Source organism: Paramormyrops kingsleyae, chromosome 7 (genome assembly GCF_048594095.1).
Source record: "Paramormyrops kingsleyae isolate MSU_618 chromosome 7, PKINGS_0.4, whole genome shotgun sequence".
Taxonomy (NCBI): Eukaryota; Metazoa; Chordata; class Actinopteri; order Osteoglossiformes; family Mormyridae; genus Paramormyrops; species Paramormyrops kingsleyae.
This window is the reverse complement of record NC_132803.1, coordinates 1,776,922-1,803,689: the sequence shown is the minus strand read 5'-3', so window position 1 is coordinate 1,803,689 and position 26,768 is coordinate 1,776,922. Positions and strand designations below refer to the sequence as shown.

Genomic DNA, 26,768 nt, shown 5'->3' with positions numbered 1-26,768 from the left:
GGGCGTCACACAGATCATTACCTTTAGTTTTTAAAAGCAGGTTGTCCATGTTCTTCCTGTCCTTTATTGGCTGGTGTAGTTTACCATTTCATGTTTCCAGTTTGGTTAAGATGTAGCTTTAATTGAGTTCTCACAGACAACCCAAAGAAAAAGGATGCTTTAATTTTGCAGGGTCAGTATCTGGAAAGGTGATAACAAATCGGTCATCCACTTCCTGCACACTTCCCATGTATTCTAAATATATGGTAAAGCTTTACATTAAGTATAACAAACAAACAAATAAATAAATAAACCTCTCACTCTGATATAATCACCCCCCCCCCCCCCACATACACACACAATATGAACATGAAATCTATGCCCCTGATACTGTGGCTATTTAGCAAAACTGGATCTCTAAACTGTGGGAGAAATCATGGGGGGGGGGGGGGGGGAACCTGCATCAGTGTTGTTATCCAAATGAAACTGAAACAAATGATAATTTAATCCAATTACTGTATATAATTGAATGCAAATTTTAGAAAATCGCAGCTTTTGGTTAATTGCTTTCCAGAAGGAACCTTAGGGGTATTTTAACATCTTTTATGTGAAATATTAAGAATTGAAATGAATAGTAAATATAATTTAGGGCTTTGATGTTTTGAGGTAATCTGATTCTTGCACAAATCTTGTTCAGTTCTGACAACAATATTGACCAAAATATGTTTAGGGTTAAAGTAATAAAAACATGACCAATTTTAATAAAAGTTTGCCTTTTACTAAAATGCAGAAGATGAGTTAGTAATGGTAAAAATATATGGAATTTATTCAATTGCAGTTTATTTTTTACAAATTTTTGATATGACAAATTAAAATAATCACTTTTTGACTATGCATTTAATGCTGTCCAGTAGAAAATACATTCGGCAGGAATGGGCGTGGCCACGCACGTCGCAGCGGGCGCGTCAGCACCTTAAATAGATATATATGCTTAAACGTGTCGCTCGATGCTTTGTTGCGGTCGTTACTTCTTCCGGTAAGTTTTGCTCTGCAGTGGAGTGGCGGGCAGCAGTATGAAGGATTTGAGGCGAGTATTATGGACAGGCGATACTAAATAATACCAAGGTTGGTATGCCGATGTCGATATTCGGACATCCAAACTTTTTCAGGACCCCAAGCAAAGTTTGAAACTTTGAATAGCGGGCGTTTTAAATTTGCGGGCAGAGATAAAAGTTAAAATTCACACATATCCCATACGCGCCACACCACTACATACTGGTTATCACAACTGTGCTTTTGCGCATTTTGGCTATTTTGTATATATTATAATATTTTGTAGGCCTATATATTATAATATTTGCATATTATGTTTTGTCTTGTGTCTTTTTGCACCGTGCAAAATTGCTGACTTGTTCCGTCTTGTTCAGTGACAACAATAAAGAATTGAACTGAATTTATATTTGCCAGTAAGGCTGTAGTTGGCTGCTTATCTGCACCTTCCGGTTAATTTGGCTTCTTATTCGCAAAGTACATAGCAGGTATGCCTCTGTTAGGGAACACTGGAATTAGCCTTGTCCAGCTGGAAACAGGGGATTCATCCTATTCATCTTGGCCCAGGATAATTTCAGTGTTTCCTAACAGTGGCATACCTACTGTGTACTATGCATTTCACATTTGCCTGGCCAAAGACGAATAAGACCTCCAGATTACGGTTGGAAATGTGGCTTCTCGTTTAAATGTAGTTGCTCACCATGCCATGCTGCTATTTTATTGCCATCCGACGATTAACATTACAGGTAGATGTGTGACATGCATATATGAAATACATGGACGTGTTACAGCTTAAACGTTTTATTCATACGTCATTTTGTATTTTCAAAATAAATAAGACTGCAAATGAGAAGCCAACTGAGTCTGAGTTGCGAATTGCAAACTTTTGCCTGTAATTTGCGAATCGGGGGAGGGGAGGAGTGGGGATGCCGCCGGCCCCCTGATAATTCCCTTTCCTTATTTTCTCCCCCCTTATGGGCGCCCCTGCCTGGTTGGAGGTTATATACTGGGGTTATATTCCAGAAAGCGAGTTAGGGTTTAAACCTTAACTATCACTTCAATGCCCCCAGAATGACGTAAACATAACTATCGGTTCCAGAAACGCTGATTACTACTTAGGGGTCTGAGTTTATTCAGCTCTCAGTATTAATGCTAACTGAGGCGCGGCCTCGTGGAACAACAAAAAGCCATTATCAGCCGATCGCTGAAAAAAGGATTCACCATGGAAACGGACGCTAAAACGCGTAAAGCTCCGCGATCTTCGCAGTCGGTAATGTCTGTGCTGTATATTAACGTCTGCGTATGCCGGGTATGAATTTATTTTAAATAGTAGAGAGAAACTGCGTACATTGTGCGTCGAACTTCATCGTGTTGTATATATCTATGGTCTTTTATTTTTTTTTACAGTATAACTTCCTTATTTATGATATTATACTGATTCTTTTAATGTCTTTATTTTGCTTTTACTATTTATTATGGCGGAGTTGGTGTCACATTTGAATGGTGCCAGTTCTCCAAGATACTGATTAATGACATCAAAGTCAGAGTAAGACAATGGCATGACCTCAGTGGTAATACTGGCTTAAGCAGCCCCAATGGGCTCACGAAGGCCATAATGTGTCTGCAACACATGTGTACTGATCCATCTGGCGCCTGCCCCTTGTACCAGCTTCACTGCCAGCCCGTCCTTTACTCTGAAACCATCGGTCTCTCATTAGCTTTTGTACTGCTTTTATGTCATGTGAAGTGAGGCTCTGATGCGCTTCCTCAAAGCACTACTGCTTTGAAAACTCAACACATGGTTTGAAATAGTGCATCAAGCTGCCCACTCCTTGTGGGAGGAGTAGCCTTTGAGGGGGGGGGGGGAGGCTGTTCTTGTAGACCTATGCTGTTCTTGTTTCCACAGCATCTAATTTGTCACTGTTTTAGAGGTGCTGGTTTTGTTTGGTGCATTGGAGGAATAATATCTAGCTATGATTGTTTTTAGTTTGGTGTGTATGTCAGACCAAGTTTGCCTTTTAGTTCCATCCAGGTCCACAGACTGAGGAGATGAAAAGCATTTATTAACAAAGCAGCTTGAACCCCAGTCAGGTAAGTTCAGTCTTAGTTTCATTGTTTCAGGTCAGACCATGTATATATTGAGTGGAAGCAACTCCAGTAATATGATCACTCTGCCAGCCATGGGTTCTGAACTGGCAACCTTCTGATCACAGACACAGAGTCCAATCCTGCAGAGTCACATATTAGGCAGGACAAGTTTCCAGATACTTCAGATCTTCATCCTGATGACCCAGTTAGAGCAGAGCTGAGAACTCAGAGCCTGACGCTACAGGACAGATATATCGTCTGTGTGACTCGGGTAAATGAACAGGTTCAAAGCTGGCTCATCATTCCCTTTCTGCTCACAGACGTCCCCCTGCAGGGCTGTGGCCAACTGCATCATGGACCAGAAACCTCCCCAGCTAAGTGTGGCAGATGTGAAGGAGGAAGCACAGGACATCGTCATATCGGATGTGGACGGGGCCGGGCACAGCAGCCCTGACGAGGCCAAATGGAGCGCTGCTGGTGTGGGGCCCAGCTGCCTTCTGCACTCACAGGTTGCTCGTCTTGCTTGTTAGTATCCAGGCAACTGCATGAACCTTGACCTTTCTGAAGTCATCTGGGATTTTACACAGTCTCTGTGTGTCCTGCCTCCAGCCGTTTAACTATGACAGTGAGTCTGTATCTAAACACCTTCACAGGCCTGCTGTCATGTCACCTGTGCTTTTACCCTGTAGTACCTTCAGCAGTGAGCTGCTTAGATGGATTAGGAGTGGAGAGAGAGCAGCAGCTTGAGGGCAGCTTGTGTTCAGTATCAGTCAGGAAAAATGTGTCCTGTATGATACCTGGTAAAGACATTGGTAGCAGAGATGCACTGATTGCCATTTTCTTGGCCAATTTCGATTTTTATTTATTTTTTATTTTTTGCAAGTGTGACTGGTTAATATCAATTTTTGCTGATTTCAATTTTCTTTCTAAAAAGTATAATTGACAGCATAGACAAACAAAAATTCAACTTTTGTTCAATGCAAATTTTTATTCTCAACAAAATTACAATTTCCCATAAAATGCACTAAGTTACAGGATCTTCTTATTTAAATGTCTCAAAATAATGTGCTCTGTATCTGGAATGAGGTACAAATAACAATTACCTGAAAATGAGCTGCTGTACACCCGACTTTATCTGACATTTTACTTAACCTTCCTGTGGTGTTAGGATCAGCACCGACCCGTTTTTAAGTTTAAAATACATAAAAGCACCACATAAATTTGTGTACTGCATCAAGGCTTTTTGACTTTTTTGGGAACTTTTATTTAAACAAAAAAAAAAAAAACACTAAATTACAAATGCTCTGGTCAAGATTATAACAGCTCTGGTGTTGGGGTCGGCACCGACCCGTCTAACATAAGAGACAGGAGCAGGAAGCTGAGACAGGAGCAGGAAGCTGAGACAGGAGCAGGAAGCTGAGACAGGAGCAGGAAGCTGAGACAGGAGCAGGAAGCGTAACCAAACAAGAGCAGGTGCAACAGATTTAAGTAACAAAACAAATGTCAGTTACTTCTATCATTTTCCTGTATGATTAAACTCACCAGATGATACGACGTTGACCTTTTTCTCTTTTTTTTTATTCGTCTTAGAAAGTCCACAGCTGGGATCACATCATAGGTTGTCCTGAGACCCCCCCCCCCACCCCGAGTCCATTACTCTCTGATCTGGCTATAGAGCCACTGGCTGTTGCACTCCGAAGTGATCGGGACATTTCGGGGATCTGGAGGAGAGGCGTTGAGCATAAAGTGTCTCTATGCAGATGACTTGTTGATTTTTCTGTTGAGCCCAAGTACATCCACACCCTCCATGCTATCAATACTTACCAAATTTGGTGGTTTTTCTGAATACAAATTGAACTTGCATAAAAGTGAGCTGTTCCCTATTGATGTCAGCTTTGGGTCATTCTAATTTTCCATTCAAAATTGCAGAAAATCAGTTCACATTCTTAGGCATAACAGTTACAAAGAAGCACAAATGTCTCTTGAAAGAGAACCTTCTCACTTTGTTAAATAATACAAAACAGTCCCTGACATAATGGTCTCCCTTGGCTACATCTTTGATGGGGAGCATTCATTCAGCTAAAATGAACATCTTACCTTCATTTCTGTATTTGTTCCAGTCAATACCTACCTTTATTCCTAAATCTTTTAGATATCTTATATATGGAGAGGCAAAAGTCCCTGTCTGAATAAAACCCATCTCCAGAAATCTAGGAATAACTTCCGCTGTTACTATTGGGCTGCTAATATACGCTGTATTACGTTTTGATTCCATTTCCAAAACGATGACAATCATCCATCGTGGGTGTCGATGGAATTGGACACTTCTCTGTTTTAGCACATCTTACATCCTCACTTCCGTTACCCTCAAGCAAGTCAATTGATAATCCGCTTGTCTTATACAGTATGAGAGTATGGGCTCAAATGAGAAAACACTTTGGTTTAACAGATTTCTCTCTTTTGAGTCCAGTTGTATGAAATCATTTGTTTCAACTCTTTGTCTGACCCTGTATTTCATGAATGGTACAGTAGGGGCATCAGGTGTTTCAATGACTTGGTTATTGATAACTTTGCATCTTTCCATCAACTATCTAAAATATTTAATCTTCCATATATGCATTTCTTCAGATACCTGCAGATTAGGCACTTCCTCCAATCTCGGATTCCAAATTTTCCTGAGGCACCAGTTATGAATACAGCTGATAAGTTTCTTACTTTGCATCCAATTAGTAAAGGAATCTGTTGTATATGATAAACTGGCTGGCATGAAAGGCCCTTCTATTGATAGAATTAAAACTGCTTGGGGACAGATGTAAACATGTCACTATCCGAGGACACGTGGGACTTAATGTTTAAGTTGGTTAATTCAACATCCTTCTGTGCCCGACATTGTCTTCTACAGTTTAAGCGTCCATATGTTCAAAAGCAAATCATCTCATATTTACCCAGATTAGGATCCCTGCTGTGATAAATGTGGGGGTGAAGATGCTTCCTTCATCCATGTCATATTCCAGCCTCGCAAGATACCGGAGGGATGTATTTCAAACTTTATCTTCAATCCTCAAACACCCTATAAAACCTAATCCTCTGATTGCCCTTTTCGGCACCGCCTGTGTTAGCTTCCTCGATGCACATCTGACCCCAGTGAAATGCCGTACCTTATTCTTTGCCTTCCTTTTGACCAAGCGGGTGGTCTTACGTCTTACGCCTGTCTAAGCCTTGAAAAGATCTGCTACTCTATTAGCGACACCAGCAAAAAGTTTTACAAAATGTGTGGACCTTTCCTGAAGTATTTTACAAGCCTATGACTGTATGACTTGTGGTGCATGCATAAAACGAACTGGTTTTGTATTAGAAATACATGAGACCGATCGGCCGGTCTCTGGTCTGGGCCAAGCACGCTGAAAATTGGCCGATTCTGGTCCCTAGTCGATCGATCAGTGCATCTCTAATTGGTAACCCAGCCCTGGCTCTTTGTGCGATGTTGAAACGTGTCGCATTCAGTCCCATAGACCAGATGAACTCTCAACAAAAGAAATTAATTGACTCTTCGCTTTCCGCAGAAAGCAGAGAGTACAGTGTGTCCCATCCTTAATGGGGAGGTGAAAGAAGAAACAGTGTTTCAGGACGTGACTGAGGAGCTGCTGGCTGGGAGTGTCAGACCTCCAAACCCAGGTGACTATAGAAACATCTTCCAGCTTTCAGAAAATTGCACATGCTGCATCACAGATATCTAGTGCTGTATGCAGTCTATGTTTCTGATTCGTACTGTATTCTTGCTCTGTTAAGGCTAGTTCATATTTCACTTTTCCACATATCACTTTTGGGCTGCGGACAGTCATGCACACAGTAGTTTGTATTCACACTACATTTGGCTGTGGATGCTGATGGTCTTGGTCGCTGTATGCATACAGCGGTGATATTCCACCAGACCAGCAGAGGGCAGATGTATTTCAGCAGATACAAGCAATGCAGTGAAACAGTGACAGCTTTTTATGAACAGTTTTAAAGTTGTTAGTCTGGGCTTGGGATACAGCAACATTTTCAAAACCCAAATTTCAATGACAGAATTAACCAAGATTTCAAAATGCAGGAATGGTGTTCGTTTTGAAAATACCTTATACTGCGGTATAACGCCTGAACAGTACATATGATGTGGACATTAAAAACTAGATATGCGGTCATCTCCACAAGTCCTGCGACTATTCTTCCACTATTTTTTGGTTGACCACTGCTCTATGAAAGTCACTGTTGCTCACCTACAGCAAACACCTAGTCAGTGTCCTTGCACATGCACAGTCAGTGTGCGCAGACGCACATGATTTCTGCCCCTACTCCGGCATCTTCGGTAGCCATCCTGCGCAAACTTCTGATGATGAAATTTACATCATGTCACCCTGTGCACGACTGAAAGTGCACGCAGAAAAGTGAAGTATGAATTAGCCTATAGACCAGGGGTCACCAACCTTTTTGAAACTGAGAGCTACTTCACGGGTACTGAGCCATACGAAGGGCTACCAGTTTGAAACGCCCTACTAAACTTATCTAAACTTCTTGTATAATAAACATGTTTTAAATGTTTTTTTTTTTTTTTTAAGATATTGTCATTTTGAAATCCATATACAGTCGAACCCACTTATCTCGACCTCGGCTAACTCGCCAACCCTATTAAGTCGACGTTTTTGAAGTGGAACCGCCAAATTCCCTCTTTGCATTAGCATTTCTCATCAGTTATGTCGATTCTTTTATGTCGCCGAACCCTAATATCTCGAGCACAAAAGAGGGCCAAAATCGCCACTTAACGTCGGTTATCTCGATCCCCGTGACTAATCGCTGGCTTTTTAAAATGTATCACAAGTGCTAAACAGCTGCATTAGCGCGTATTCAAATCGCATTCGCATGGTAATTTGCTGAACAACGCAGCGGAGAAACGCGATCTAGGTAAATCCCCATCAAAACCATAAAAGGGGGGGGGGGAATGTGGCCAGGTGTATGCTAGCTTTGGACTAACCACTAAATTGATCGTTCACTCCCATGACAGTTCACTCATTCTTGTTGATCTTGTCTGAGGGATAACACGCTGTTGCTATTCTGTTTATTTTTTTCCTTCTGAAAATGTCTGGAGGTCTTAAGAGACCTGGACAATCAGTCATTAGAGAAAAAGTATGAAATCATACTGCAGCTAGAAAAAGGAACAAAACCGGCTGACCTTAGTCGTCAGCATGGCATTCCAGCGAACACCATTTCAGGATGGAAAAAGAAGGCTGACGTGATAAAGCAAATGTACGAGAAGTCTGTTTTTGATCCAGAAAGAAAAAGACTTAGAGCTGCTGTGCACAAAGATGTCGACGATGCAGTGTTTCAATGGTTCACGAATACGCGAGCGACAAACTTTCCCGTCAATGGTCCCGTGCTCATGGAGAAGGCGGACATCCTTGCTGCAAAGCTAGGACACCCTGACTTTAAAGCAAGTCAGGGGTGGCTGGATCATTTCCAAAAGAGGCACAACATCGTCTTCAAAGCAATTTGAGGAGAGAACACTGCGGTTCAACAGAAGCAGGTGGATTCATGGCTGAAGACTGAAATGAGCAGACTTTTGGAACATTTTTAATGCTGATGAAACTGGGGTGTTTTGGAAATGCCTTCCAGACAAAACTATGGCGTTTCGTGGGGAGGCTTGTCATGGTGGAAAAAAGTCGAAGGATCGACTTACAGTGCTAGTTGCCGCTAACATGGATGGAAGCCAAAAACTCCCACTCTACGTTATAGGAAAGTCCAAGACTCCCAGATGCTTTAAGCAGACCAAAGTTCTCCCATGCGATTACGATGGCCAGTCAAGAGCCTGGATCACAGGAGATCTATTCAGTGCATGTGTAACAGGTTGTTATTTTAATTTTGTTTATAATTATACAAGATTCTGTTTTCTTTTTTCTGTTTAACCTAATGGGTACAATATCCCTTAATTTTTCCCATGATGCTCTTGTCCTGCATTGCCCCTCCCACTGTCTTTTCTCCTTTATAAGGGTCCCAATTTCGTTTCCTCTTCCCTTTGTTGTACCGCACACGCGGGAAGAGGTGAGGATCTAGTGGCAGGGTCCCTTGGGTTAATAAATCAGTTATTTGTTATAACCAGTTAATTCATTCTATAATATGAATAGGGGTTAAAGACATGTCCATATATAATATGAATATCTGTTATTTTACTTTGTGTAGAGAGAGCGAGAGGGCCTGAGCACATGTGGTTTATCCCCCCTCTAATTGTTTCAAACAGGTATGTCTTTATTTGTATAAATTTACTTTATTAATATCATTTTTTTTGTATTAAGCTCAGCGCGAATAACGTGTGCATTCGCCCTTTGTTGTACCGCACACGCGGGAAGAGAGAGAGCGAGAGGGCCTGAGCACATGTGGTTTATCCCCCCTCTAATTGTTTCAAACAGAGTTCAATAAACCCCCAGAACGACAGCGACGTCTGCTTCATCCCCTTTCTTCTGCACCCCACACACCTGTCTAAACCCACAACACAACGCAGAGTATAGGCAGAAATCCACCGGTTACACATGGGTGAAAAAGTGGGACAGGAAGTTCCAAGCAGAAAAAAGGAAGGTGGCACTAATCGTGGACAACTGTAGAGCTCATCCAGATGTTCCTGGTCTCAAGGCTATTACGATCTTTTACCTCCCACCTAACACAACGAGTAAGCTCCAACCAATGGACCAGGTGCTTAAGGTGTACTACAGGAAAATGTTGATGCGCCAATACCTGCTCCATGATGAAAAGAAGACGCAGTACACCCCTTCCCTTCTAGATGCAATGAACTTCCTGAGATCAGCCTGGAATAACGTGAAGAAGGAAACTATCACGAACTGCTGGATGCACTGCATCATTCAGGATATTTCCGATGATGAGTTTCAGGCACAGTGCCATGCAGCCGCAGAAGAACTCGCGGAAGTAGTGGAAAAATCAAGCCTTACAGATGCTGTCTTGGAAGAGGAGGCACAGCAGTTAGCCATCACTGTCCAGGAATTCCGAGATTACATAGACATCGACAAAGACGTTGTTACATGTACTGATGGCATGATCACCGATGAAGACATTATATCAAGTGTGCAGTCAGCACAGCCAAGCATATCTGCATGCGGCAATGACAACGAAGATGAAGATGCGGACGAAGATTTGGAACCAATTCCCTCTGCCGGTGAGGTGATAGAAATGCTACAAAAAATTCGACGGTATGGTTCTTTTGTAGGGGATGAAACTGTTTTAGACAGCATAAATAATATCGAAGCATTTGTTTTCAAGCAGACTGTCAAAGGCAAAAAGCAACAAAGCATTTTAGACTTTGTAAAGAAACCACATTAACTGCGTGTACAATACTTTTCAGAGCTGTCAGAGTGAAATGACTTGTGAATTTAATTTTGACACTGGTTTGCTTTTTGTAACAACGAATTACACCCTGCAGGTTTTTTTTGTGATTTTGTGAGCGATCTTTGTGTTTGCATTGTTGGATAATACAATTAAAGGTTTGTATCGAGAATCGATGGTGGTTTTTATTGTATACTGGAAAATCTCTGCTTTTAGTTGGTGCACATTAGTTGGTGCACATTAGCCAACATGTATGTACATTTTTATAGCATGCCGATCGCGTCATCAAACATATCGCGGCAACGCTGTTGTGTAAAAAAAAAAAAAAAAAAAAAACACCAAAAACCCGTGCATGCACATTCTCATTTATTAACGCACATAAATAAATTTCAAGCATATATTAATACAGTATATTACCGCCAAATTGGTTTTCGGTTATCTCGACGCTTTTTGGCAATCCCCTAGGCCGGCGACATAACCGGGTTCGACTGTAAATCCAAATGTGATTAAAGAAGAATACCAACAGGATAAAATTAAATTTTAGATGCTGCTCACTGGTGAGTTGTGCTATTTTTAATTTCCACGGACTCGTGGTCCTTGGGGGCGTCCTGTCATGTTGGTGACCCCTGCTATAGACTGTACTGCAGTGGACTTTATTTCTCCTGAATTCATCACTTCTGTTCCCATGACCCATTTCCAAGCTTATGTTTGCTCTTCTCTGTGCCTCATTATTCAGTCCAAGCTCTTGTGCCAGAGAGGGGAATGAAGAAGTTCCCCTTTTTTTACTCTCTGCCGTCCTACACATCAGAGCCATACCGTCACATCGTGACACTGCCATATACGTCACAGACTTATGTCCACAGACACCTCAAGAAATCCCACCGTCAGAAGTTTCACCTCAGTATGACACCGAAAGTTCACTGCTGCTCCCATTGTGGGAAGAACTTCCGTCGATCAGAAACCCTAAAGACACACCAACGGATTCACACAGGAGAGAGGCCCTACCACTGCTCCCAGTGTGAGAAGAGCTTTAATACATTAGGAACCCTAAAGAACCACCGGCGGGTTCACACAGGGGAGAGGCCCTACCAGTGTGCCCACTGTAAGAAGAGCTTCAAGCAATTATCATCCCTAAAGACCCACGAGCGGATTCATACAGGGGAGAGGCCCTACCAGTGTGCCCACTGTAAGAAGAGCTTCAAACAATCATCATCCCTAAAGATCCACAAGCGGACTCACACAGGAGAGAGGCCCTTCCCGTGCTCCCAGTGTGGGAAAAGCTTCATTCATGCAGGAGCCCTACAGAAGCACCAGCGGATTCACACAGGGGAGAGGCCCTACCAGTGCTCCCAGTGTGGGAAAACCTTCATTCATGCAGGAGACCTAAAGAAGCACGAGTGGATTCACACAGGGGAGAGGCCCTACCAATGTTCCGAGTGTGGGAAGAGCTTCAGTCATTTAGGATACCTAAAGAAACATCAGATGACTCACACAGGGGAGAGGCCCTACCAGTGCTCCCAGTGTGGGAAGAGCTTCAGCCAGTCAAGCAGCCTAAGGGCACACCAGCGAACTCACACAGGAGAAAGGCCTTATCACTGTTCTCATTGTGCAAAGACTTTTATTCAATTAAGAGATCTTAAGACACACCAACAAGCTCACATTGGGGAATGACGCAGCCGGTGTTTTTGTTGTGGGAACAGTTTTACCTGCTTTGGAGACCAAGTCAGACAGACTCACAAAGGAATGATGCCTTACTAATGCTCCCAGTATGAATAAAACTTTTGTTGCGATTGGAAACTTGTGACAACAATGATAGACTCACATGAATAAAAAACTGTATGTTTGCTTTATGTGTAGGAAGCAGTTCAGTGAAGTGGGGAACCTTAAACGTTCATAAGTATATCGACATGAGAGATGCACTACCACTGCTCAGGGTGCATAGAACACATTTGGTCAATTATCAGAACTGATGAGACAACCCTAATGCTGGCACATGATGAAATGCTGCTGTAGCAGAGGCTGGTCCAGGCTGCTGGAAGCCCCTCTCTGAATCAGGGGGGTTTGCAGGCTGGATGGGTTATGCTCAGAGTCCTGCAGGGGTATCTGTGTGGGACCAGGTAGGGAGTAGTCATGTTAATTATTGATCAAACTGGGCAGTGAGGGTGAAGCCCAGGGTAATATCAGTAATAATAATAATAGACAGGTGAACCTTAACTACTGCCCCCCCTACTGTCCTGCAGGAATACCTGATCCCTGGGGGGAAGCACCCTGGGGCACTCAAGTCCATCACAGACTCATCCTCTTGTCATATTTTACCTGATGGGTACCACACAGATCTTTGCTTTTGGCTTTTAAAGGCAGCCTGTCCCTATTCTTCATATCCTAGTATAGGCTGGTGTAGTTTACCATTTCATGTTCTCATGCGCAGTTTGTTTCCAATTTTAGTTAAGCTTCAGTTTAATTGAGTTCTCACAGACAATCCAAAGAAAAGCGATGCCATTACTTTGTAGGGACGGTAATGGGAATGGTAATTACAAAATTAATTTGTTTTATGTATTTTTACTTTATATTTTCTATTAATCATTTTTATATGAATATTTTGGGTTGTGGAACGAATCATCTGAGTTTCCATTATTTCTAATGGGAAAATTCGCTTTGATATGCGAGGGCTTTGGATTACGAGCACGTAACAGGTGTTATGCCGAAAAATGCATGCCTGTCTCTAAATGACCGATTGGTCGCTGATCTGAAACGAGTTGAGCTACTTTGTCGAGTAAGGCTAGCGTAGTGCTAATCAATAGCCCCAAAAAACCCGTAAAACTCTAACCCTAACCCCCCAAAAACCTCTAAAACCCTAACCCCTAAAAAACCCTTAAAAGCTGAACTCGTCGGAACACCGGCATGCATTCTAAGGCAGGGATGCCTTTTTCGGCATAACACCTGTTCGAATTCTAACACCTGTTTTGATTTCTAAAACGCTTCAATTCATTATAATAAATGTTTTCTTTTAATATCACTGTAATTGTGGGAGTAGTTAGAATTATCACAAAACAAGAAGGTGGTTCTACACTGCAAAGTTCGACGACATACTTCAGGGTAGTGGTGTGCGGATCGAAGCTGAAATATCGATTCCTCCAGTACCAGTTATTTATATTCTAGAATCGATTCTCATATTAAAATATCGATATTTTAGTCATTTGGGGTAAATGTGTAGTTTATCATTAACAGGAACACAGTGGAAAGTAACTATATTATTGGGATCGTGTAAATTGGAAGGAACTTCTTTCTCTTCCGCCTGTCACAGTCATATGCGTAATACGGCTGTTTAAATGCATCGCGGCGCGTTGGTGTGCTCCCTCGCAACAATGGCTGAGCGTAAACGGAGTCATGTGTGGAGCTATTTCACCTCCACAAACAGCCAAGACGCGGTTTGTGACACATGCGGCAAGACAGTAAGGTGTTGTGGCAACACCACAAACCTCGTCACGCACCTCAGAGTAAATCATAACACAGAATATGACGAGCTTATGTTGAGGCGAACTGAAGAGGAGGAGAAGAGAGGGACAGGTGCCATTAGGGTCAGACAGCAGTCTCTTGCGGAGTCCTTTGGTGCTGCAGGCAGGCACTATCCAGGTACAGAGGGAGAAGATATATATTATATTAATAAATATGGTTATGAAATAAGTAATGAAATAAATATATGCTCCAATAAATAGCTGTATGAGTTCAGCTTGGATTAATATGTGTCCCTGAGTTCACCTCACATCAATTCAGTAGGACTAGATTAGTCAGGTAAGGTTGTCTGTAGAGTAGATCATTTAAAGTGGATTACATAGGCTAGGTGTCATTAAAATATACAGAGTACTTGCAGTAAAACAGGTATTGTTGGCTTTAAAACTGAAAAATATTTCATACATAAGATAGATAATATGTATCTATTAAATATTTCTCAGCTGTATTATTTTCACTGTCTCATTTGTTTTGACTGATGGCTAATTGAATATTTTAAAATGTAGATTTTGACAAACTTATGCAGTATGTGGTATTTATTTATGTGGAAAATAAATACCACATACTTATGTGGTATTTATTTATTTTACTCAATTTCAATTAATCACACTCTATATAAAAGAGTTAGTGTATGTAAACTATCAGTTCCTTTCCCCTTAGTGTAGGGTATTTTGAGAGTCTGCATACAGTAGCTGAATCTAAATATTATTAAACATTCAGTGCAGTGTAGCCCCATCACTTGTTTTGCTCTGTGTATTTTATATTGTTTGTAGATGATTCCCCAAGAGCAGCAACACTGACGAGATGCCTTGTAGAGATGATTGTGAAGGAACTCCAGCCTCTGTCCATAGTGGAGGACCAAGGTTTCCAGAGGTTTGTGAGAGCTCTTGACCCAAAATATAAACTCCCAAGAAGAAAAAAACTGACAGACTGATCTTGTTAATATGTTTGATGAATGCAAAGGCAAAGTAAGGGCATCTTTGCAAAATGCTTCTAGTGTCGTACTTACCACTGAAATGTGGACTTCAGTGTCCACAGAAGCATTTTTGACCGTAACATGTCATCTGATTGAAAACTGGCAAATGAGGGAATTTGTTCTGGAAACCCACACTTTCCATGGGCAGCATACAGCAGATAATATCAGCTCAGCGCTTAAGTGAATCACAGAAGAATGGGGCGTAACTGAGAAGGTGGTTGCAGTTGTGACAGACAATGGTGCAAATATGGTTGGTGCAGTGCACAAGGCTGGATGGAGGCATCATCCATGTTTGGCACATACACTGAATTTAGTTGTAAGGGATAGTGTAAAAGCTGTCCCAGAAGTGATGCAGGTGCTGGAAAAATGCAGTGCGATCGTTTCCTTTTTTCACCACAGCACAAAGGCCTCAGAGAAGCTCAGGGATATTCAGCAACAGTTGAAAGTGGCAGAACACAAGCTAATTCAGTCAGTAGATACTCGCTGGAACTCTGTTTTTCACATGTTGGAGAGGCTCTGTGAGCAAAATGAAGCTGTGACCACAGCCCTCTGCCTTTTAGGAAAGAATGCATTGTGCTTAAATGTGGGAGAATTATCCCTCATCAAGCAAACAGTCGACACACTACGGCCGTTTGAAGAAGTAACACGGGAAGTGTCATCTGAAAAACATGTTTCAGTCTCCAAAGTGATTCCCCTTGTGTCGCTCATTCAAAGGGCTGAAGCAGCATGTGAACGTCAGGCCAGCTTCCTTGCCACACAACTGGCACAGCAATGCCGGTGCAGATTCAGGGGGATTGAGAGCATTCACTGTCTAGCTGCCAGTACATTTCTGGATGTTAGGTTTAAACACCTTGGTTTTCGAGACAAAGCCAATTTTGAGGTCTTAAAAAAACATCTACACTGAAATGCAGGAAGTCTATCAGACAGGACAGTCAGCGCCCACTCTAACTCCAAGCTCAACACCTACTGTTAGCTCTGCCTCAGGGCCTTCTACCTCAGGGCCTTCTACCTCAGGGCCTTCTACCTCAGGGCCTTCTACCTCAGGGCCTTCTACCTCAGGGCCTTCTACCTCAGGGTTTAGCCAGAGTCCTGCACCATCAGGTACAGCTGTAACAAAAGGAGGGATATGGACATATTTTGACATTCAGGTGTACTCATTGAAATACTCAGATTCCCCGAGATAAGGATCCACTGGTTTGGTGGCAAGAGCATGAACAAACCTTCCCAGCCCTAAGCAGACTTGCAGTGAGATACCTGGGAATCGTTGCTTCTTCTGTACCTGCAGAGAGAATCTTTTCAAAGGCAGGAGAGGTTGTGAGCAAAAAACGGAGCAGACAAAGGGAAAACTGTAAATATGCTGCTGTTCCTTAACAAAAACCTGTGAATGAGGAAAAGTGTGAAATTTCAATGTTTTTGTTGAAATGTTGGTTATGGTAATTCTTCATAATTAAACAATAAGAGCAAGTAGTCTGATGTCCTGTATTCATTATGAAGCTATAATTTGAAATACAATACTTTTTATTTTGATTTTCCAAACATTTTTGTACACACTATCGGTATCGGATCAGTAGTGTCGATACCAGCCTGAATTTTACTTGGTATCGGATCGGAGAGGAAATCAGTGGCATCGCACATCACTACTACAGGGGCACTAGTGCTATGCACGAGGTCGTGAACAGAAAACACAGGCACTAGTCTGGACCGCCAGAATAAGCAAAACCACCCTAAACGTTGTCTTTTCGTGTGTATTAAATTACCATCAATTCGGGAAGCATTTTAATATTTTTTGTCCTTGTAGCTACTAAATTCACTCATTATTAAAGACAAAATTGTCTGCCTGCTACCTTAGAATCATCGAATAAGTGTTTGAAAAAATGTTTAGGCTAAAATCTGGGCTTATTCTATGTGGATTGACGGTGCCGGTGTGTGTTCATTTAGCATTCCGTTCCTCTTCCTGCCGCTTATCCTCCTCAGTGTAGCAGGTGTAGGGAGGCCGGAGCCGATCCTAGGCAAGGTGCCAGTCCGTCACAGGTCACACACATAATCGCACTATGTGGGCTATTTAGGCTCTTTCAACTGAAAGAACATGTATCTGTTATGCGAATGAATCTGAAACGATGGGTTATTAACTTCACATTTGTTTATATGTTTGGTGTTTTAACAACATATACGCCTAATTGTTGCATATATACTTTAAACAACGTTCAAGCTTTTGTTCATTATTATCATCTGGCTCAGTTATTTGAGATTTTTAAGGTTTAAATTCATTGACCAATTTAAATAAATGTATGCTATTACTAAAATTCTCATAGATGGCGCAAGGTAAATAGGAATTGAAATATATGGAATTATTCGGTTGCGGTTGATTTTCACTAATATTTGATATGATACATTAAAACAACGAGTTTCTGTGACGCGAAATCCAACGTCAGGTCCGGCAGAAAAAATATATTCAGTATAAATTGGGCGTGGCCAAGCACGGCTACAGTAAACGGACAGCACGACGTTTAACGTATTACGTAATACGTTGTTATGGTCGCTACGTCTAGGCGTTTAGTTCTGCTTGGCAGCGGAGGAATAGGGAGGAATAAGAGCTGTAGAGTGAGTATTATGGACAGGCGATACCAAATAATACCAAGGTTGGTGTGCCGATATTCGGTGCCAGCCAAAACCTTTTCGGGGTTCTAAGCCAAAATTATATATTGGTTGGATTAAATCTGCGGGGGTGAATAAAAGCTTTATAACACATATTCCCCCCGCCATACCACTACGTGTTATTTATCACATTTGTAATTTTGCACATAATTATTGGTTATTTGTGTTTACATATTCCGTTTTAGTCCTTTGTTTGAACCGTCTCGGGAGTTACTAACTCCCTAAGTCTAAGTCTCGTTGTACTGTTGTATTAAATGACGAAGAACTGGACTGAAATTTGCCGAGCGGGGGAAGACAGGAGAGGGGGTGTCGCCGAGCCACTGAAAGTCCCCCTTCCTTCCTTCCTTCCTTCCTTCCCCGTTACGCGCAGCCCCACCTGGTAGGATTTCATGTCCTGTTGTTAAAATAGCCAATATCAATGTTTAAATTACCAGTTACCAAATCGATATTTTAACGATAGAATCGATTCTCAAAGTTAAACATTCAGATTGAAAGAATCAATATTTCAGTATCATTCCGCACGAGGGGCTTTAAGACCGAAGGAGGCGCGCGCTGCGTTCGCCGCGGGGTCGAACGCCAAAAGCAGGCGTGGTTCAGAACCTTCTCCTGTCATTTCGCGGTCAGTCACGACCATGTATATTTCGTATGCTAAAGATGGTAAGCTTGTGTCATTCAGCTCCTGGTACTCAGACACCAGTATAAGTTTCTCTTCCATTTCGATTTCTGTGCCCACTTCGGTGCCTTGTTTGTATTGGTCGTGCGACAATGCGCCAAAACAGTGCGCAGCGCAAAACCAATCGGTTTGAAAACCACTTTATAGCGCCGCGGCGGCACCTGCATAAGATTTAAATTGGCATGACCATCAGCGTCCAGTTAAACTTTTTGGGGTGGGCTGTGGCAGGTTTATTGATTCTTGCGTCTAACAGCCGAAAGACAATCGAGAGAGAAGTAAATAATTTAGCGTCAGTGATCCTTTCGGGGTGCGGAGAATCGGTGCTGAATACGTCTCCACATGGCATTGTCCTCCTTTTCAGGCGTGGCCAAAAGTTTTGAGAATGATTGGTTTTCACAAAGGTTGCTGGTTCAGTGTTTGTATATCTTTTTGTCAGATGTTTCTGTGGTATACCGAATTATAATTACAAGCATTTCATAAGTGTCAAAGGCTTTTATTGACAATTACATTAAGTACATTCATTATTTGCAGTGTTGCCCTTCTTTTTCGAGACCTCTGCAATTCGCCCCGGCATGCTGTCAATCAACTTCTGGGGCAAATCCTGACTGATGGCAGCCCGTTCTTGCATAATCAGTGCTTGGAATTTGTCAGAATTTGTGGGTTTTTGTTTGTCCACCTGCCTCTTGAGGATTGACCACAAGTTCTCAACGGGATTGAGGTCTGGAGAGTTTTCTGGCCATGGACCCAAAATGTCAATGTTTTGTTCTCAAGCCACTTAGTTATCACTTTTGTCTTATGGCACGGTGCTCCATCATGCTGGAAAAGGCATTGTTCGTAACCAAACTATTCTTGGATGGTTGGGAGAAGTTGTTCTCAGAGGATATTTTGGTATCATTCTTTATTCATGGCTGTGTTCTTAGGCAAAATTGTGAGTGAGCCCACTCCCTTGGCTGAGAAACAACTCCACACATGAATGGTCTCAGGATACTTTACTGTTGGCATGACACAGGACTGATGGTTTCTTCTCCGGAATATTTTTTTTCCCGGATGCCCCAAACAATCGGAAAGGGGATTCATCAGAGAAAATGACTTTACCCCAGTTCTCAGCAGGCCAATCCCTGTACCTTTTGCAGAATATCAGTCTATCCCTGATGTTTTTCTTGGAGAGAAGTGGCTTCTTTGCTGCCCTTCTTGACACCAGGCCATCCTCCAAACGTCTTCGCCTCCCTGTGCGTGCAGATGCACTCACACCTGCCTGCTGCCATTCCTGAGGGAGCTCTGCACTGGTGGTGCCCCGATCCCACAGATGAATCATCTTTAGGAGACGGTCCCGGCTCTTGCTGGACTTTCTTGGGTGCCCTGGAGCCTCCTTCACAACAATGAACCCCTCTCCTTGAAGTTCTTGATGATCCAATAAATGGTTGATTTAGGTGCAATCTCACTAGCAGCAATTTCCTTGCCAGTGAAGCCCTTTTTGTACAAAGCAATGATGACAGCGCATATTTCTTTGCAGGTAACTATGATTAACAGAGGAAGAACAATGATTTCAAGCACCACCCTCCTATTAAAGCATCCTGTCTGCTATTCTAACTCAATCAGCATGACACAGTGATCTCTAGCCTTGTCCTCATTAACACTCTTACCTGTGTTAATGAGAGAATCACTGAAATGATGTCAGCAGGTCCTTTTGTGGCAGGGCTGAAATGCAGTGGAAATGGGTTTTTTGGGATTAAGTTAATTTTCATGGCAAAGAGGGACTTTGCAATTCATCTGATCACTCTTCATAACATCCTGGAGTATATGCAAATTGCCATCATAAAAACTGAGGCAGCAGACGTTGTGAATTAATATTTGTGTCATTCTGAAAACTTTTGGTCATGGCTGTACATAGGCAAGTGTGTGCCTTTCTTAATTGTGCCTAAAGAATTGAGTTTGGCACAGGTAGAGTCCCAATCAAGTTGGAGAAGCTTCTCAAGGACCACTGAAAAAAGTAGGATGCAACAGAGCTTAGTTGCAAGTGTCATTCCAAATGGTCTGAATACCTATTTAAATTGGATATTTCAGGTTTTTTTGTTTTTTAATAAATTAACAAAACATTTGAAACACCTGTTTTTTGCTTTGTCATTGTGGAGTATTTTGTGCAGACTTATTCTTAAAAATATGAATTTAATCCATTTTAAGATGAGTCTTTAATAAGGAGAACTTGAGGGGTCTGTAAACTTTCCATATGCACTTTATATGCCAATGTCATTTTAACTGTCCAGATCATTTATACTGTCTAAACATTATAGTATACGGTATTTATAACATCATCACTGTTCCTGCATTTTTAAATCATGATGATCAAATTCAGCCCCAGTTAATTTTTTCATGATAATTTGGTACTTGAAAATGCCACAGTATGTCATATTCCTTTAATTCCGCCAAAACAGAGACTAACATCTTTAAAAGTGTTCATAAAAAGCCATTACTGTCTCACTACATTGTTCTGTTTGTGTTTGTTGCAATACATCTGCCCTCTCCTGGTCTAGTGGAATATCACTGTGTATGCATGCTCTCACCGCGCCCACAGCCAAATGTTGTATGATCACAAGATTCCTCGACACGATCATCTGCAGCCTGAAAGATTCAGGATTTAGATCCTTCCCTCTTGAGCAGCTCCATTGGCAGTCAGTTGGAACGTTTGATTAAAGCTTCCCTTGTTACTTTGGATTTGTTATTGTTGGATTCCCTGAATGGGAATACGTAAGGGTTTGGGATGGGTCTGGTGTGCGTATCCTGTTAGTGTGAAAACTCAGAATGTATTTGATGGGTCTTTTTCCATCAAACTTGACAGACACATTGTATGGAGGAGGACTTGGAACTCACTTCAGTTTTTCATAATTTTTGAGGCAAATCACACCAAAATTGAAGCAGTGTAACTTAGTGGTGGCTCCAGAGAAAACAGCCGGAGACACATGTACAGTGGTGAACCTGATTACATTGGGACAAATCTCACAAGGGAGGCAGTGATGGTGCTGTCTGGGGAATAGACGTAGACTGTTGTCATTTCCAAAATTAAATTTGTGTGTTTTTCAACTCACAAATAATTCAGTGTCATTCTGAAAAGCTGAGATCAAACACCCACATTACTGCAAACAACAGGCCCTATTATACCAGAGCCTCTAACTTAAGCCTGAAGTAAATGTGAATTAATGTTATGAAAAACTGAAGTGAGTTCCAAGTCCTCCTCCATACAATGTGTCCCACACATGACAGGCGGCGCGGGGCACGGAGCGTGTGCCGGTCCCACACATGACAGGCGGCGCGGGGCACGGAGCGTGTGCCGGTCCCACACATGACAGGTCACACACATAATCAAACAATGCCGGTTATTTAGGGATGCCAGTTAGCAGGATTGCATCTTCAGAAGTCCATCCAGCTATGATAATTGGACTGGACTTTATTTGCCATTTGAACAAGTATAATGGAATTCCGTAGTTTTCACATATCCTGTCTCTCAGATATGCTATTGGTAGCCATCAAACAAATGCCTCTAGAACTGTTTTTGGCATTAGGGGCCTTGCTGAAGGGCCCAAGAGTGATATGATTTGCACTGGCAACCTTTGCATCATAGGGACAAAGTCCAATCCTGCAGAGTCTCACAGCGCCACATTAGGCAGGACAAGCTTCCTTGGGCTTCAGATCTTCATCTTGATGAATCATTCCAAGCAGAGCTGAGAGCTCTGAGCCTGAAGCTGCAAGAGAGATACATTGTCTATCATGATTCTTCTAAATGAATGTTCAAAATATGTTCATCGCTCTCTTTCTGCTCACAGACGTCCCCCTGCAGGGCTGTGGCCAGCTGCAGCATGGACCAGAAACCTCCCCAGCTAAGTGTGGCAGATGTGAAGGAGGAAGCGCAGGACGTCCTCATATCGGATGTGGACGGGGCCGGGCACAGCAGCCCTGACGAGGTGAAATGGAGCGCTGCTGGTGTGGGGCCCAGCTGCCTTCTGCACTCACAGGTTGCTCGTCTTGCTTGTTAGTATCCAGGCAACTGCATGAACCTTGACCTTTCTGAAGTCATCTGGGATTTTACACAGTCTCTGTGTGTCCTGCCTCCAGCAGTGTAACTATGACAGTGAGTCTGTATCTAAACACCTTCACAGGCCTGCTGTCATGTCACCTGTGCTTTTACCCTGTAGTACCTTCAGCAGTGAGCTGCTTAGATGGATTAGGAGTGGAGAGAGAGCAGCAGCTTGAGGGCAGCTTGTGTTCAGTATCAGTCAGGAAAAATGTGTCCTGTATGATACCTGGTAAAGACATTGGTAGATCTGGCCCTGCTTCTTTGTGTGATGCTGAAACATGTTGCTTTCAGTCCCATAGACCAGTTGAACTCTTTACAGAAGAATTTTATTGACTCTGTTCTCTTTTCCTCAGAAAGCAGAGAGTACAGTGTGTCCTGTCCTTATTGGGGAGGTGAAAGAAGAAACAGTGTTTCAGGACGTGACTGAGGAGAAGCTGGCTGGGAGTGTCAGACCTCCAAACCCAGGTGACTATAGAAACATCTATCAGCTTCCAGAAAATTCTGCATGCTTCATCCCTCAGATATCTAGTGCTGTATGTTACTCAATTCTTTGTTTTAGTCTTTGCTGCTATGGATATATTTCCTCTGAATCCATCACTTTTGTTCCCATTACCCATTTCTAAACATATATTTGCTCTTCTCCATGCCTCACTATTCAGACCAAGCTCTCATACCAGGGCGGAGAGTGAACAAGTTCCCCTGTCCTCACTGTCCCTCATCCTACACGTTGGAGACTTACCTTCACAGGCACATCAAGAAATCCCACCCTGAGAAGTTTGACCCCAGTGTGATACTGAAAGCTCATTGGTGCTCCCATTGTGGGAAAAGATTTAGTCATGCAGGAGATCTGAAGAAGCATCAACAAATTCACACAGGCGAGAAGCCCTACCAGTGCTCAGAGTGTGCAAAGAGTTTTAGCCAATTAAGTGACTTAAAGACACATCAACGAACTCACACAGGAGAAAAGCCATATCACTGCTCACAATGTGGTAAGAGTTTCAGTCAGTCAGGTAACCTAAAGGCACATCAGCGAACTCACACAGGAGAGAAGCCCTACAAGTGCTCCCAGTGTGAAAAGAGTTTCAATCATTTAGGAGCCCTAAACAAGCACCAGCAAATTCACACAGGCAAAAAGCCCTACCAGTGCTCCCAGTGTGGGAACAGCTTCAGTCAACTAGGACACTTACGAACACACCAGAGGATTCACACGGGGGAGAGGCCCTACCAGTGTTCCGACTGTGGGAAGAGCTTCAGTCAATTAGGAGCCCTAAAGATCCACCAGTGGATTCATACAGGGGAGAGGCCCTACCAGTGCTCCCAGTGTGGGAAGACCTTCAATCATTTAGGAGCCCTAAAGAAACACCAGCGGATTCACACAGGGGTGAGGCCCTATCAGTGCTCAGAGTGTGCAAAGAGTTTTAGCCAATTAAGTGACTTAAAAACACATCAACGAACTCACACAGGAGAAAAGCCTTATCACTGCTCACAATGTGGTAAGAGTTTTAGTCAGTCAAGCAACCTGAAGGCACACCAGCGAACTCACAAAAGAGAGAGGCCCTACCAGTGCTCCCAGTGCGAGAAGAGCTTCAATCATTTAGGAGCCTTAAACAAGCACCAGCACATTCACACTGGCCAGAAGCCCTACCACTGCTCCCAGTGTGGGAACAGCTTCAGTCAGTTAGGACACCTACAGATGCACCAGCGGATTCACACAGGGGAGAGACCCCATCAGTGCTCACATTGTGGCAAAAATTTCACTCAGTCAGGTGACTTAAAAAGGCATATGCTAACTCATGGTATAGAGAAGCCATATCATTGTTCACAGTGTGGGATGAGCTTCATTTGGTTCAAAGACCTAAAAACACATCAACAAGGTCACGCAGTAGGAAAACCCTACCTCTGCTCCTAGTGAAAACTGTGTGAGAAAAAGATGCACCAGCAGTATCTCAGATGTGAAAAGCCCTGCCAGTGCTCCCACTGTGGGAAGAACCTCTGTCAATCACAAGTACAGGGGAAGCAGTGATGGTATCAGTAATGGACAGTTTGCTTTATAGACATTTCTGTGGTGAGCTCCCTGGGTACACTTACAGTGTGGATACAGCTGCCGTGGTCCATGCTGCTCCTTATGACCCAGGTAGGGGTACTGAGAAGGGACTCGACCACAGTTTGACAGCGCCTACAGGGCAGGTACCGCATGCAGGCAGAGAGAAGCTGCCGGAAGGGACCCTAATGCTGACACATGATGAAATGCTGCTGTAGCAGAGGCTGGTTCAGGCTGCTGGAAGCCCCTCTCTGAATCAGGGGGGTTTGCAGGCTGGATGGGTTATGCTCAGAGTCCTGCTGGGGTATCTGAATGGGACCAGGAGTAGTCATGTTTATTATTGGTCAAACTGGGCATTGATGGTAAAGCCCTGGTAATATCAATAATATACATGTGAGGCCTTAACTACTGCCCCCCCCCTACAGTCCTCCAGGAATACCTGATCCCTGGGTGGGAATCACACTCAGGCTGTCCATGTGCTTCATGTCCTGTTATAGGCTGATGTAGTTTATCCCTTCATGATCTCATGCAGTTTGTTTCCAGTTTTGGTTAATATCTGGTTTTAAGTTGAATTGCATTCTGACAGACAATCTAACAGTCTACAGCACGGGTGTCAAATTCCAGTCCTGGGGGGCCAGAGCCCTGCATATTTTTGGGTTTCCCCTAATTTAACTCACCTGATTCAACTCATGCTAATTACCACGTCACTCTTGAGCTTAATCATTTGTGGTGGAACAGGGAAAGAACTAAGTTACACAGGGCTCCGGCACTCCAGGACTGGGATTTGACACCCCTGGTCTACAGTAATGGGAAAGGTAATTACAAATGCATCATCCACTTCCCATACAGTAGCGCTCGGTAAATTATAAATACAGTGGAAATCACTTGGAGTGATCACGGTTATACTGATCATCCACTTATATGGATCAAAAAGCTTAGCATAGAATCATTCCTGTACAAATACTGTTTAAATAATTTGCTTATAGTAATCCAGTAGTCCGCTCAGTGTTGATTTTGGGTCTTTTTAAACAAGACAACATGTGGATAAAATTAAAACTGCAGTATTTTTTTTTTTACTTTGATAGCCCTACTTTGCCTTGTGGTAACCCGTCTGCTTCTGGCTAGCTGCCTGAGGCTAATGCGTGCACAGAAAACATGAGAGGAAAAAAAAGTCATTTTCTCTCAAATATATATTTATCAAACCACCAAAAATGAGCCACCGGGATGCAGCAGCGAAACTACAAAAAAAGTTCTTTGAGACAACGTAACATTGTGAAAATACATTGTATGAATAAAATTGAATATTTGAATTATACACAGTTCAGTTCAATTTGTATAATACTGTAATTTGAAAAAGCATTTAAAATAGTATATTTTGAAAATTTTAAAATCAAGTAAATAGCGATGCTATTCGTTTTGTTACCTTATATTCATGTAACAAATATGTGTCCGCCTGTCCCCCCTAAATCTATGTCTATGCTAATGATAACCCGTTTATAGTGATCAGTTTCACCCAGACAGACGTGATCACTATAAGCGATTTCCACTTTATATTGATGAATGAATAAAATGTACATCCAAATGGTTTCTTTCCAAAGAAGTTCGTTATTCAGTATTCTTCTAATTTCCATTCTCCACAAACATTACACATAAAGTTTGCGTTTTGTTTTTCAACTCACGAATAAGTCAGTGTCATTCTCAAATACTAACTTACTACAAACGACAGACTGCATTATACTATAGCTTAAAACTTAATCCTGAGGTAAATATAAGTTAATGTTGCTACACGGACGCCCTCTATTGGCCAGCCTTGGTATTCATTTGGCATGCTGTCCATCTTCCGGCCGCTTATCCTGCTCAGGGACGCAGGTGTAGGGGCGCTGAAGCCGATCCTAGGCAGGGTGCCAGTCCGTCACAGGTCACACACATAATCACACAATGTAGGCTATTTAGGGTTGCCATTTAGCAATACTGGATCTCTGTAAACGGAGAGAGAAGAGAAACCCGGCGCAAGTTGGGTGTGTGTGTACACACACACAATTGCAAATTTCAAAAATTGTATTTTTTTAATTAAGTGGTTTTCAGCAATGAAGACCATTTTAGGTATTTTTACACCTTTGAAATATTAACGATGCAAATGACTAGTTAGATTTTAGGGCTACGGCGTTTTGACAACATTTAATTATTGCATATATGCTTTCAAAAACGTTCAAGCTTTTGCTCATTATTATACCTGGCTTAGTTATTTGTACAGAGATATTTTAGGTTTAAATGAATAAAAACGTCACCAATTTTGATAATTGTAGGCCATTATTAAAACGCAGAAGCAAGAAGCTCTGGTCAGCTGGCTGATGTGAAATTT

The 26,768-nt window shown here is 42.4% G+C and overlaps 1 protein-coding gene across 1 annotated transcript; it reads left to right on the top strand.

Annotated features, from left to right (window-relative positions):
• The first annotated feature begins 999 nt into the window (after positions 1–999).
• Positions 1,000–25,991, top strand: LOC111836239 (uncharacterized). Its single transcript, XM_072713860.1, has 11 exons — positions 1,000–1,104; positions 3,052–3,120; positions 3,438–3,626; positions 6,681–6,792; positions 11,219–12,152; positions 15,953–16,043; positions 17,501–17,569; positions 17,907–18,002; positions 22,115–22,303; positions 22,719–22,830; positions 23,025–25,991. The coding sequence occupies exons 3-11, from the start codon at positions 3,471–3,473 to the stop codon at positions 24,272–24,274; spliced, it is 3,009 nt and encodes a 1,002-aa protein (XP_072569961.1). The 5' UTR covers positions 1,000–1,104; positions 3,052–3,120; positions 3,438–3,470; the 3' UTR covers positions 24,275–25,991.
• The last annotated feature ends 777 nt before the right edge of the window (positions 25,992–26,768 follow it).

Bases quoted from the DNA above. Each gene is read 5' to 3' on its own strand.
- LOC111836239 (XM_072713860.1), top strand. From the start codon at position 3,471: ATGGACCAGAAACCTCCCCAGCTAAGTGTGGCAGATGTGAAGGAGGAA. The intron at 16,044-17,500 runs GTTTAGCCAGAG...TAATACGTTGTT, and splicing joins TCAGGGCCTTCTACCTCAGG to ATGGTCGCTACGTCTAGGCG. The intron at 17,570-17,906 runs GTGAGTATTATG...TGAAATTTGCCG, and splicing joins GGAGGAATAAGAGCTGTAGA to AGCGGGGGAAGACAGGAGAG.